Source organism: Diabrotica undecimpunctata, chromosome 6 (genome assembly GCF_040954645.1).
Source record: "Diabrotica undecimpunctata isolate CICGRU chromosome 6, icDiaUnde3, whole genome shotgun sequence".
NCBI lineage: Eukaryota > Metazoa > Arthropoda > Insecta > Coleoptera > Chrysomelidae > Diabrotica > Diabrotica undecimpunctata.
Genome location: NC_092808.1, coordinates 139,538,965 through 139,554,461, shown reverse-complemented (window position 1 = coordinate 139,554,461; position 15,497 = coordinate 139,538,965). Strand labels below are relative to the sequence as shown.

Below are 15,497 nucleotides of genomic sequence, written 5' to 3'. Positions count from 1 at the left end.
CACAATTTAGATTTTTACAGATTTTTTAAGTAAATGGATATTTTTTGAGTTATTCGCAAAAAACCCTCTACAAAAGTCGATTTTTTTCGTCAAAAAACTGTTACTTTCAACCGGGTATAACTGGAAAAATATTAGTTTTACGAAGAAAACGTGAAAAACATTTTTTTCTTATAATTTCTTTTTCCATCGATTTTCATGGTTAACCTATTAACTCAGCTCAGCGTACTTGCACAGGTACGGTAAATAATATTTTCTGCTGACGCCATCTATGGTTGAAAATCTCAATATCTGGGACACAAGTCGCTTCTGCATAGTTTCATCTCTCAGGCGGTGTAACAGATTACTGTATTTTTTTGCGTGGATTTAAGATACAGCACTTTGAAAAGGCCATTGCAGTTGTGATTTAAGATTAAATTGTAAAATTTGTTTTATTATATGTGTAAGAATATTGAGAATATATAATTTTATCACATATTTCTTTACCTTGGAGAGTTATCAACCTAAATTTATTTGCACCTGCTTGGGTACATTGGGCAAAAGTGAATACAATATAATATATATTTTTTAGGTTTGAAATTCTACGATGAGTCTTCCTGAAATAACCACGTCTGCATTTTATGGTAACAGGTATCAAACACTTGCAGCAGCTTTAAATGATATTGAAAGTGTAGAGATTACCAATAGTGCTGAAATAGATGTGGTAATAATTCCGCCAAATGTTGACTACCAAACGAATGAGGAGGAGTTTGATGATTTGATAACAACACAAATTCCTAACGATGTAACTGGAGAACTTGAAGTTATTACTGACGAGTCAGAAGAAGAGGATGACTAAAGAACGATGAATAGTCCTAACTACGATGATTTTGATAATAAAGATGACCTGGATGAAACAGATAATGACATTGCATTGTCCAAACGAATAAAATCATCAAAGAGGAAACTGACAGCTAACAAACTTCCAAAAAAGGACTTAATAAAGAAGCTCAGAGATCCCAAATGGTGTCGTTAAACAGTGAATACAAGCATGAATGATACCAACGGAAGCTATAAACAAATCATCAAAGAGGAAACTGACAGCTAACAAACTTCCAAAAAAGGACTTAATAAAGAAGCTCAGAGATCCCAAATGGTGTCGTTAAACAGTGAATACAAGCATGAATGATACCAACGGAAGCTATAAACGAATGGAGAAGGTAAAAGCTAAGCTTGCAGAACTAACTACTTTACAAGGTTTTGAAAAGTTATTTGATGATGAAGTTGTAAATCATACTGTAGAGTAAACCAATCTATACGCAACAGCCTCCGATAATCATTATTTTATAATTACCAAAGATAAGATCAAAATTTTTGTTGTAATTTTTCTTTTTACCGGGTACATAAATTACTCCGTGAAAGGATGTATTGGAATTTAGGTAAAGTTCTGAATATTTCATTTATTTCCAACGGAATAAGCAGAAATAGGTTTACAGAAATTAAAAAGTATATACAATTGTCAGACAATACTGAACTCAACAAAATTGATAAAATGTCTAAACTACGGCCGCTTATGGATTTACTGAATGTTAAATTTCAACAATGGGGCATTTTTCATGAAAATGTATTCATCGATGAGGCAACGGTCAAATACTTTGGTCACCATTCGGTAAAGCAATTCATCAAATCAAATCCCGTACGTTTTGGCTACAAGGATTGGATGTTGTGCAGTTCTACTGGCTACTGTTATGCTTTTGATACGTACTACGGAGCCAAGCATTCAGCTAACGAAGAACAGATGAAACCGAAAAAGTCCAAACTGCCACTAAGATCACAAGTTGTTTTAGACTTCCCGAGTATTATTACAGTTCCAACTGATCACATAATATTTTTCTATAACTATTTTGCGAGTTATAAACTTTTAGTGACATTGAAACAAAAAAGTATCAGAGCTTTTATGAAAAGTATCAGATGAAGAAAGTGCTATATTATTTGTAAGATGGAACGACAACAGTGCTGTAACCATGGGTACCAATTACGATACCATAGAGATCCTTGCACAAGTGAAGCGTTGGTGTGCAAAACAAAAAGAAAAAGTAGCAGTGTCATAACCTCAGTTATTTCAATTCTACAATTTATCAATAGGCGTCGTGGACTTACTTGATCAAGGGGTAAATAATTACAGAATCGGCATACATGGATAAAAATGGTGGTGGGTACTCTTTACTTACATGATAAATGTGACAGTTGTCAATGCGTGGAAACTATATAGGATTACCTCTGATGGCTATTTTCCTAAAAGAACCACGAACCCTCGAAGATGTCGCCAATGCCACATGAGAGTTAGATGTATGTGTGAAAAATGCAATGTAACTCTTTGCACTGAGCAAAGAGTTACCGCTATATGTCATGTCATTCTCTCTCCTGATAATCTCCCGTTCTTAAAAAATTTTAAACTGTTTGTCCTTGTATCGTGTAGTGTTAATGTACAATTTTATGTTTACGACATTCTCAGACATTGTTGGATAGGCCAAATTTTGACTAAATGCCCCTAAAGATTCTCTAGGAAGCAAAAGTACTTGGGCAAGATTTAATTAATAAACTGTGCTCGATATCTGCCTTTCATTTGATCAAAGTTCATTTATTCGAGCAATCAACCTTAAATCATTTTAATAAAAAAAGGAGAAAAAGGCACTAAATGAGAGGAAAACAACAACAAGAAAAACGACCCGCCACACTGGGACCCGCCAAGAAGAAGTCAGAGAGGAAGACCTCTACTAAGAAAATCTACAAAGATATAAATTGGAGCTGGAAGATCAGAAAATAGAACAAATGATGAAATTTAAATATACAGGGTGGTCCTAAAGTAATTGTACAAACAGAAACCATAGATTCTGCACTTTAAAATATTACGATTTAAGCCAACTTGCTTTAATAAAATGTTGATATTAAGAAAGATACAGGGTGTTAAAGTGGAAATTTAAAATTCTATTTTTCGCTATAACTTTTACGTTTGTAAATATTTTTGGACAAAAATTTATAATTGGACGCTTTTAAGTAGGATAAATTATAATTTTATACATAAATTAATGTTACTGATAGATGGCGCCACATATGCCACAGGTGTGGCATAGATTTGCGCTTAACTTTTTTGCTCTTAAAGTTACCTCTATTTGTGTTAAAAAATATTAAACATACATTATTTTTACAAAGAAAAGGTATACCTGTTAGTAACCTCAAAATTTAACCGTTATCGAGATAATCGCATTTTATAAGTCAGCTGCCTCATAATTCTTAGTTGTGATATTTGTGCGGTAAAGCACTCAATACCTGTAGATAAGCATAATTCATAGTTTATTCTTATTAAAACAACTCAAAGATGATAATGTAACATTACAAAATTTTTGTTATGGCTGCTAAATGTCTTATTGGAGAAAATATTCTTCATCTTCTTCTTTAGGTGCCGTGTCCGTATTCAGACGCTGGCCGTCATCATGTATACAATTTCCCTTTTCTATCGCTTCTTAAATTTCTATACCTACTGGCGTTGTATTACTTTTTCCTTATTGTAAAATGCTGAAAAACCAAAATATATGGTTTATGTAAGATGGTACACCACCACATTCTAGAGAGAAGGCGTTGAGAACATAGTTAAATATACCTTTTCTGAACGTTGGATTGGACGTGGCAGTCATATTCCTTGGCAATGTGGTGAGATATTGATATAATTATTTAATTTATAAAAAAACCCAAAATAATACTTATTATTCATTACGTAAATTGTTGTTTACCCATTTTTATTATGACAAATGGAAAATAAAGCACAGGTATGAAATAACACACGTGTTTTGTTTCATAATACTTTTGCTACAAATCTTACCTTAAAGACTCAGTATTTTTACAAAAACGTCATCGTTGGCCTAATAACCGATATTGAAATAAATATAGTAAACAAACAGGCAATTTAGTTCAGCATAATATTAGTTCGTTAGTTCATAATATTATCATCATTATCATAATAGTCCATTTGTTCGATATGTAATTATAGTTACTCGTAAGCTTATATGAGTGTATATAAGTAACCAATGAATGAGATACATCACAGTTTAATACATTATTTAACCTTTGCGACATAATATACTATAAGATTTGGATATAGATTCGTCCATTATACATTATAGCCACCACGTAGCCCAGAATTTAATCCGCTTGATTTTGGTGTATGGGGCGTATTAAAACAACGTGTCTATAAGAATGCCATAAACATTTGCAACCAAATATGGGAAGAAATAAATACTTCAACAGTTTCTTTAGAACCAATGATGCTATTTAATATGAGATGATTTTTATGGAATATATTGACAAATGAATTAATGAAAATGGTAGACATATCGAACACTTACTTTAACAAAAAGTTTAGTAATTTAGTTTAACTATTTCTTAATTTGGTTTGTAAACAAAATGTTTTGATTACGACTTTAATTTAACATAAAATATAAAATGTTTGATGTAAAATCCTATTATTCTGTTTTTTGTCATATCCTATTATTAATTATCCTGCTGATATATTTATTTTATTTAATATTTCGTTACCTATTAACTTTAGTTATTGGTATTTTATACCAAAATTTAGATTTATTAATGTTTTTGTCTATTTTTCCTTCGTTGCCTGGGGTAATTGCCTTAACTCAGAAATATGCAGCTGATTTGTAAAATGCGATTATCTCGAAAACTATTGAGTTTAAAAGTTATTAACAGGTATACCTTTTTTTTGTTGAAGTAATGTATCTTTAATATTTTGTATCACAAATACAGTTCACCCAAAGAGCAAAAAAGTTAAGTGCAAATTTATGCTACATATGTGGCATATGTGGCGCCCTCTATCCGCTACATCAAAGTGTGCATCAAATTATAATTTCTCATATTTAAAAGTACCCAGTTGTAAATTTTTATGCATAAATGTTTACAAACGTGAAAGTTATAGCCAAAAATAAAATTTTTAATTTGCACTTTAACACAATGTATCTTTCTTAATATCAACATTTTATTAAAGCAATTTAGCTTAAATCGTAATATTTAAAGTGTAGAATCTACTGTTTCTTTTTGTACAATTACTTAAGGACCACCCTGTATATGCATCACACTATCTAGCTACGAAATTCCCAAAACCGAAGTTGGAGATCAAGAGAATAGAGCAAACAGAGCCGCAGGATGTTTGAATTAAATAATACGAAGAAATAAAAATGTCGGGAAAGAAAGAAAGGCAGAATTTACAGAACAGTTATAACAGAAAAAAACAAAAAGAATGCAAGAAACGGCAGAGATGAGTCTCTTTAAAATCGATGGTAAGACACTATTGGGCAGAACTAGAAGCACAGATATATGACGTAGATGAAAGTTAGAAGAGTATATTGAAACAATTATATAAACCGTAGATAAAGAAGTAAACACGGCGAAAGACGGTTCTCCAACAGTAAGACGATCAGGAAGAAGACCATGAAAACAATGCAACGACAATTTACTGAAGGTACATTGAAAAACAGACAGTGTCATATCTACATAAAAAAATAAGAAGAAGAAGAACAAGATCACCGGTGTCTTTTAATAGGTCCAATATAATCTTTTATAAAAAAAAATAATTACAAAAATAATTGTTTGTAAACCTGTTTAGAGCTCTGATGTGATAGTTGTAGTATATAGCAAAGGAAAGTAAAAAAAATGCTTTAGAATATTTACCATTGTCGAGTGTCAAGAATTTTATATATTTTTAATTTCATTTTCTGAACCATTGCCTGTGATTCTTTCATCCAACAAAACTATTGTGCAGTATATTTGTTTAATATGAATAATGTAATTGGAAACAATATTGACATTCTATGTGTCTTTCTGGAGTGTCTTTCAATCAATCTAATACATATAATTTTTTTATTAAAAAAATAAGCATGAAAAGAATTCTTTCTCCCGGTTAACCACAAAACAAACACATTTCTGAATTACACTCCCCTCGATATATTTGATTTGCGTGACAGCACTTCCCAACAGAAATAAATCGAACAATATCTTTTCGAATTATTGGTATGTGCTGTCAAATGATCAGCTCATCAAATATTTATTGTATGTTTATCGTAACCTTACAGTCTCGTAAATTTAATGCATAATAAATTCCGCTGGTCCTAAGTTAATACACCCAGAATTAATAAATGGGTAAACATCAAAGGGTCTACAATTTGTATATCCTTGTTTAATCAGATCAGGCGTAGGGGGAATCAAAATTTGCAGCGCAAAAGGCAGTGATATTATTAAAGGTAGGCAACTGCGAACTGCACAGTCTGTTGCGACTCGAGGTAGACTTAATATAAATTTAACGTCTAATCCGAATTAAATTATGTTAAAGGGGAACGATAAACTAGTTACACTAATTTCTGATAGGTATAAATATTGTAATTTGTTGTTTATTGTACCGCTATTTCAGTTCTATTTTCTAAAATTAAGTAGACATATAATAATTAAGTAGACATATAGAAGATGAGCGTTCAGTTGATGGAGATAATTTTCCAAAGTATTACAAATTTCGCATAAAAAAATTGTGCAAAATAGTAGTATGCAAATTGTGTTACAATGTGTTTCAGCCAATCTGTGCAAAAAAATAGTTTCAAAGTTTGCTAGAATAATCTGACAAAATGCTGTGAAAAAAGTGTAGAAAACCTTAATCAAGTAAAAGTATCCGAAGACAGCCAAAATCTGTTAAAGGTAGAAAAATTAAAACTAAATTAAAAAGATTAAAACTACTCAGGAATGGTTTATGGCTTGTTATTATTTTTGTCGATTTGGAAATTTTGTTAAGCAGATGATAGTGAACGACTATAGTATGCCACTGGATACTTATGTCCCACATTATCACGTTGACTAAGCACACAACCTACCCCGTAAGGACTGGCATTACACGTCAAAAATAAATCTTTTTGCTGCCCATATCCCAACACCGGTTCTTTGGCTAAAATGTTTTTTAAAAATCAAAAGCTTCTTGTTTTTTGACACGCCTCTGCCAGGGAACGTCCTTTGGAGCAGTACATGTAATGGATATTCAATTGTTACGTCCTTTAAAAAAAAATATTAAAAATTTAAGAGTCAAAGAAAAGCTTGTTACTCGGTTTTATTGGTTGGCGCAGGTGTATCAGTTATGTCTGCGATTTGGTTTTTAATGGGGCGTTAACCGTCGTCACTAATTTTAAAACCAAGGAAATAAAAACCAGTAGCTTATCACAAAGAATCAACTTTTTAGAAAAAACTGTGTCTGGAAAAACCACCGATCAAAAAAACAGAAACAGTAATTTCAACGAAGTAAAAAAAGTGAAAGTAAACGCTTGTTGATGTCAACAACACAGAATATGCACCCTACACAAACAGTTATAGTTAGAACCTTTAGTGAGGTTGTATATAGGAGTAGATCATGTGTACCAAGACAGTTGACAATTGACAATATCAACAACAGATCTAGTAAAAATAAACCAAAAAAGGTAAAATTTAAAGAAGAATAGCTATGCAAGGGCGAAAGAACAGAATAGGATAAAATAGAACCAACGTTTTAAATTTCTATAAGTCAAAAACAATATTGATTTTTGAGTCTTGGGGCAATGGGAACTGTTGATCAGTATCAACAAAGCTAAGAAAAGTGACGGTGTCTTTTACATTGATATTTCATAATGAATAACTTATGTTTATTTTGGCAGTTATTTAATAAACAGCTCTCTTATTTATTTATTTTAATATTAGTCAAACCTAAGACGTATATTATTATAATCTAGTTTTATTTTAAACCAACTAAAAATATTATTGTGGCCTAATAAATAAAAATAATAAACAATTATGATTTTAAGGTTTACCTAATGGTGGTCTTTAATTTCATATACAATTTAATTTATTTCACTACTCACTAATATGCACAATCTCTCAATAATGTCATATATTTTGTATTCTCCTTAATTGCACTGATAAAGAAATAACGTAAAGCAATTGAGACTCCTAGCAATACAAAAAGACAAACTTTTAGAGTTACTGCCAATGTTGCAGCATTTTCGTTTCACCCCGTGTATCATCAAACACCGAAAAAAAATTTTAGTCTTTTTGCGTCCCTGAGATTGATAATCTAAACATTTTGTATTATGTCTATAATAAATAAATTGGTCTGTGTTTTTGGTCGCTTTTATTGTAGAAGTCCGAATTTGGTCATAGGGACTTCGATGTTGGCACGGAGTCTGGACGGATAAGGTTCGTTTTCGTGATTAAAAAAAACGACAAAGTTTCCCTTAATTCATAAATATTTATCGTTGATAGACAAAGATTTGCTCTCATTTCAATTTAAAAATTTATAAATAAATAAAGATATAAAGTTTTATGTATCAGCTAACCGTCATATTTTAGTTTATTCAAATAAAATTAAACTTTGATAATTGATTAATAATTCAGAAAAGTTAAGTAGTTTTATTTCGACATATTCATGATGTTCAATTGTTTCACATGCGAAAAATTATGTCATTTTTTCGCTGTATTAATAACTACCATTCTACCACAATTTTACAATTATTTCCCTTTCTTTAACCCTTCCTACTCACATTTTAACCCCAGTTCATTAGAAATACAGACAGTTTTAAAATAGCAAACAAGAATACGGCCCTCTTGCCTGTTGTCTATCGCTGAGAACAGACGCGCTTTTTTCCTGTTGACTGTCGTTGGTAACAGGGGTGTTCTCTCTACTCTAATTCTCTCTCTACCGCTTATAGTTACGCAAAAAATACAGCAAATACGGTTTTAAATCGTGTACAGACGCAAATGTGTTATATCTCGTGTTCTCAGTGTTAGTACCGCCATACACGTGTTCAGAAACCAATACCAGGACAGATTCCCTGTATGAAGAACAACCGCGAGTGAAAGCCTAAAAATACCGCGAGTGTGGGTGCAGCAGAAGAATTTTTAAGATCTTGTATAAACTTAATTTGCTATAATCTGTATAACCTTTTACCACATATCCCAATTTATTTGAACCAGCACTATGTAATACAGTACATTTTTGTAATCACTGTTTATGTACAATAAAAATAAACATCAATTTTTTCTTTTTGCGCTAGGACTTTAAAAAAATATTTCTTTTAAAAGAATATTCACAGGATACTTCTGTAAGTATTTCTAAATTTCTTTTTGCAGTTAGTTCTCCCATTTTCCCCCAAAAAGTTCCTTATCCTTATGAAAAATAAAAGTATCCTTATCCACGACCTTGCTCTCTAACCAAAACACGAGTAGCAGTTCGCAAACGTTTCAATTTAATTCTTTACCATATCTTAGGCCCAGTAATTGTTCAGTTCCCCTTTTTCGCCCCCTATAAGCATATAATATTGTTACAACGTCAAATATAATGTAATGTTATTTAAGAAAGCTATCTAAAGATAATTTTTATTATTATTTTAAGCGTTATTTTCCAGATTTTTACTTCTTGTATTTTTCATTGTAGAATTTAAGATCCGACACTGAATTGACTATTAATGTATAAATGTAAAATTGATATAGAATCGAACGGGTACGAATGTAGCGTTATATTTAACAAACAAAATAATAACTGAATGTACCCTTATCTCTCTTAGGACCAATCAAAATATCAATATTTGAGGTTTTAACCACAATTGATAGGATAATATTATAAAACTATATCTAGATAGCTAAATTAAAAAAGTAATATACAATTTGAGAAACAATTTATATAGATAAAATAATAATTATGATTCCCAAATATTATTTAATAAAAATGGAGTATATAAAACCTTGGAAAAATTATCTTTATGGTTGAAGCAGTATATTTCAAATCAATTTGAAATTAGAGATCATCAGTTACAATTGTTTTCTATATAGTTAGGCGGAATAATTATATCATATATCGTATTGTATCGTATATATAATATATAGTTCTTTGACTGACAGACTAAAACCAGGGAGTATCTTTGATCATAGCCTTTCTTTGATATATGGACTTTCACTGAAAATTAAGAAAACTAAATGTCTCTAAGAAGGAACAGCAAATTGAAAGAGTCAGTGTGATTGGTTATCCAACGAAAAGAGCAAAAATTTTCTTTAAGAAAGTAATGATTTCCTGGCTAAAAAATCTACGTACGTGGTTGAACATAACCACAAATCTTTTCAAAGTAGCAGTTTTCAAAATACAGATTGCCATGATGGTCGACAACATCCGAAACGGATAGGCACTACAAGAAGAAGAAGAAAGCTTCCTTTGTTAATATTAGTATGGGAGTCGTTGTTAAGATATGTGCGTACAAACATCTCAGTAATTCATTATTATTTACATAGACAAATAAAAATATGTCCATCATCATCATCATATAACGGGGGTCCTACGGCGATTGCCGCTTCCCCCATTTCAGCCTCCATCTTTTCCTATCTCTCCAATCTCACTCTTCTAACCCTCTAGATTGCATTGTTTTTGTAATTTTTCTTCTCCAGGAATTTGGTGGTCTTCCCCTTTTCCTTCTTTCTGGCGGAACATACATTAAGGCTTTCTTTGGCCACCGCTCCTCCTCCATTCTCATCACGTGACCATACCATTGTAATTGCCTTCCTTGTATTCTATCTGAAAGAGTATCTCTAATTCCTGTACGGTTTCGTATTTCCTCATTCCTGATTCTTTCCATTCTCGATACTCGACATGACCTTCTAAGATAATCCATTTCCACAACGTCTACTTTATCTCGTTCATTTTTTGTCATCGTCCAACATTCAGCACCATATGTGGTAATTGGTTCTACAATTGCTCTGTATACGCGAAGTTTGGTATGCATCTTTATTTTATTAGACCACAGTAATGAATTCAGTATTCGGATGCATTTTTTCCCTTGGGTTATTCGGTTTTGTACATATATCTTAACTCTGCCATCTGCTGATATGATGCTTCCTAGATATTTATACTGGTTGCAGAATTTTATAACTGCGTTTTCAAGCCTCAGATCTGTGGTATTTCCTCCAATTTTTAAATATTCTGTTTTGCTTATGTTTACAGTAAGCCCCCATTTGGCATATTCCTCAAATAATTTTCGATTCATATAATTTGTATCTTCCCCATCGGTTGCAACCACCACCTGATCATCTGCAAATAACAATGTATACAGAGTTTCTTGTCCCACTTTGATGTCCATAAATCTACATTTATTTCTCTAATTCCTCAATGCTTCTTGGACGTATATTTTAAAGAGTGTCGATGACAAACAGCATCCTTGCTTTAGGCCTTTAGTGACTTAAATTCATTTGAGGTTCTGGTTTCAATTTTTACACAACTAACTGCATTTTCGTACAATTTATATATCGCTCGGATATACGTCGAATCCAATCCGGACCTTTCGAGGACCTCAAACATTTTCTTTAACAGGACACTATCATATGCTTTCTCAAGGTCTATAAATACCAAATGGGTCTCTTTACTTCTTTCGACACGCTTTTCAATTATTTGTCGCAGGATAAATATATTATCAAGGCAGGATCTCCCGGTACGAAAGCCGCTTTGTTCTTCAATATCTTGTATCTGTCTTTCAACCCTCTTCTTTAATATTCTGCCGTACAACCGGCCCACAGAGCTCGTCACACTAATACCTCTATAATTGAAACAGTCTCTTTTATTCCCTCTCTTATATATGGAGCTTATATAAGATTTATTCCAATCTTTAGAAATTTCCTGGTCTCCACACATACATTTATTGAAAAGGTCTACTATTAATTTAAAAGTGCAGTCGGCCCATATTTAACCAGCTCTATAAGCTCGATAATGTTATTATAGGGATTTCCTGTTTTTCGTCTCTGTTGTCTATTAATTCCCTTATCTTTTCCCATTTGTACTCTACTCTATCCTCTTTCAGCAGTTTCGTATAATATTCTTCCCATTCATTTAACTTTATGAGAGAAATGTTGTCTTCATTTTTCTCATTTTTCCTAAACTGCTTTAATGTTTTCCAAGCTTGTACCACTTTTGTTCCACCCATAAATCTGTCCAGTTCATCACACTTAGCCTCCCAGTTTATATTTTTCGCCTTATCCACGTCCTTTTTAACTTCTCTATTCCATTTAGCGTATATTTATCTGTCTTGAGGGTCTTTGGAGTAAAACCATGTGTGATATGCTTGTTTTTTCTTGAGAACTTTTTCTTCTAGTTCCGTTGACAACCATTCAGGTTTACCTTTTTTCCGATTTTCAACTTTTCCCAGTGCTTCATTTGCCGCTTCATGAATATATTTTTTAATTACCTCATACAGACTTTCAGGGTCTAAGTCCTTTGTTTCTATATTTTTTATTTTCTGAGCTATTCTTATTTTATATAAGAACTTTGTCGAATCTTGTTTAAAGCTTTCCAGGTTATATTTTATCTTTTCTATGTTTGTTCCTATGTCTGTTACTTCATCATTTTTGTGACATGATTGTTCTCTCTTAAATGTCACCATTACTTTTGCAATAATCATATGGTGGTCACTTCCACATTATGGCCCTCTAAACACCTTCACGTCCTTCGTTTTTAGTTTAGAATCTTTACGCTGAATGAAATAGTCAATTATTGATTTTAAATTCATGGTAGGCTGCGTCCATGTAAATTTGTGTATATATGTATAATAAAAATATGTAATTGTAGATAATAAATATAGTTTTACTTACCACCACAAGCCAAACACCCAATACCCCATCAACTCATTGGCTAACGAAAACGGCATAATTATTAATCCTAGAAAAAAATCCGAAACGGCCAAAGACGCAATGAACCAGTTCTGGATATTCTTTAGCGCTTTCTCCGTACTTATTGCTATAATGACCAGCATGTTGCCGACGACTATAACGATCATTAAAACGGTAACAACAATGGATGCCACTGCTATTTGCGTGATCGTGTATCCACTCGGATAATGCGGAACGGACACGGTGTGGTTAGTAAAATTTCCGTTTATATCGTCTACCTCGCATTGGTAGTACATGTCTTCAAAGCATACTGGTAGTTGTGTAGTTGAAGTTGGAGTTTCTAGTGACATTTTAGTTCTGAAAATAAAAAAAGGAAATTAGTTTATTATGTAATGAAGTAAGGTATAAGTTAACTTTAAAATACAATACATTCCTTAGTAATTTAAATAATCGGTAGAACAGTCGACCGATTATAAAAGTGCTGTTTAGATATAACAGAATAAAGTAATTTGAATCAATATAAGTTTTTTTTATATTTTTTGAAAGAGACAGAATGCAAAAACTAAATAACCTTACGAAAAGTAAAGCAAATAAGGAATCAAAATTCAAGTTTAAAAACTTGCCATATGGATTCCTAGGAAAAGGTTCGATAAAGAATGGTACTCAATTTGGTTAGTAAGCTAAGAGTACTTAAGAGCGTAGGCGCAAAATTTCGGGCCAATGCTTTTTAAATGCATTCATTTTTTTCGAATCCTAAAAAAACTTTAGTAATTTTGAAAAACTTAAACGCAGAATGAAAGAATACAATATTACTGAGGGCAAAAGTCCCTGAAAACTAAGGGTCATAAGGGTGATAAGTCATAGGGGTGAAAAAAAGAGAAAATTTAGTGTGATTTTTAATTTCAAATATCTCATTCAAAAAAACTTTTTGTTTGTTCTAAGGGACTACCGGCCCTCGGTAATAATGTAATCTTTCATTCTGCTTTAAATTTTTTTAAAAATATTTGTTAGTTTTCTCATGATTTGAAAAAAATGATTGCATTTAAAAAGCATTGGCCCGAAATTTTGCGCCCACGCTCTTAAGGTGTCCGAATACAGAAAAGGTAGTGTTTTAAAAGTAGGTATATGGTTTCTTTTAGGTTTCTTAAATTTGAGGCCAAAAAATACAGGATTTGAAAAATACAGGTTCTTTTGATTGCTATTAAAACTTCGCAACTTGATTAAATATTGATTATAAATCCCAACTAAATGCAGGTAGTACGAATTAAATTAGCAGAGCTCAAAACTTGCAAGTTATAATCAACATTGTTTAAAAACTTTAGCTCTAAAAACTTCAGCACTTAGTCATTGTCCTACTCAACCATAGTTAGCAAAAAATTTATCAAACAATAAACAAATATTGCTTCTGTTGTGGTTTATGAGCTTGTTTTTTTGCAGTTCGGTACCTAAGATGCGATGTTTTAATTCTGTGCCAAGTTGTTGTCTAACTTCGCGGAAACTGGGACATAATTCTTGCAGTTTTCGCATCTCCAAAAGGATTCTCTTCTAATATCTCCAAAAGCGAACTATCTTTATAATCAATAAATATTTTTGGTCTTCCAGAGCCTTGCTTTCTTTCAAGGTTCTTGTTCTCTCCATCTTTTATTAATATTAAACATTGTTGTTCTGCTTACGTTAAAATGGTTCGGTAGGACAGATAGTGACCACCGATCTTCTACTTTCGTTACAATTCTTGCTTTTAGTTCTTTGCTAGCATTTGGAGCTTTTTTTTGGGGTTGAACAGAATAAGTTATCTGACAAATTTTAAAATTTTACAGTGACAGTATGTAAATAATAAGTATTTATTCTACAAAATACACTGCTCAATTTTCTGCAAAATACGCTTTAAGAGTCGCATCAGTTTTTTTAGGAACCAGCTGTACAATACCCTTTGTAAAATTATTTTTAGCTATAAACAAATACTGGTTTGTATATTTTTGTGATGTCTCAATTAATTTGTAGATATAAACGATTTACTAGTATTAAATATATTTATGTTTTCTGTTTGCTTTTATTTGATTTAAATATAGTTTATTTATTTGTAGTCCTCTTGTATTTATTTATTTACGGCAGTATACATACCCAATGCAAACGAGAGAAATCTGCGAATTTTAGACTAAACGTATATATTCATACTCCCTTTCTGGAGGCCTCATATGTTATATATAAATCATCGTATGTACAGAAAGCAACAGTTGCTGTTTTTTTTTTTAAATTAACCGCAATCATTTTTGTTAAAATTATGTAATATCGACATGTCGATTTACATTTCGGAAATAGTTCTCATAAATATATTAAGTTTTCTGTGAGTTTAACGGTAAGTGAGTTTTTATGGCATTTGAAACTTACTTGTTTCACTCGCTGTTCTTTGTATAGTTAGTGTTTGGTGTAAGATATAAGTCCAAAATTAAATTGATGTGCCTTGATATGTTATTACCTAACAATATTGGTATTTCTTCTTAATGATTTGTTCTCTTTTAGTAGCGCATACTAGATGCTGCTTTATTTTACTGAAGAGTTTGCTACACCGTTTACTTTATTGAGTAAAATAAGAGCTGCTTCTATAGTTTTGCCCTTTTTATCGTGTATTTCTTTTAAATCCCTTGATATGCTCTATAGGAAAAACTTTAAGGTATGCATGAAACAACTGTAGGAACGAGGGAAACGCATTTAAAATTACATAGCAATATTAGTTGCCTAAAATACCTTTCCACATTCAATAGCCTTTCCCTTTTTATCATGTATTTCTTTCAAATCTCTTGATATAC

At 31.8% G+C, this 15,497-nt stretch overlaps 1 protein-coding gene across 1 annotated transcript in view; it reads right to left on the bottom strand.

The window, feature by feature from the left end:
* The window catches only part of LOC140444644 (alpha-2C adrenergic receptor-like), an 82,765-nt gene that overhangs the window by 35,447 nt on the left and 31,821 nt on the right, over nucleotides 1–15,497 (bottom strand). The window contains exon 2 of the mRNA XM_072536407.1: nucleotides 12,673–13,047. Within this exon, the coding sequence (XP_072392508.1) occupies nucleotides 12,673–13,047 (375 nt within the window). The remainder of the gene's footprint in view (nucleotides 1–12,672; nucleotides 13,048–15,497) is intronic.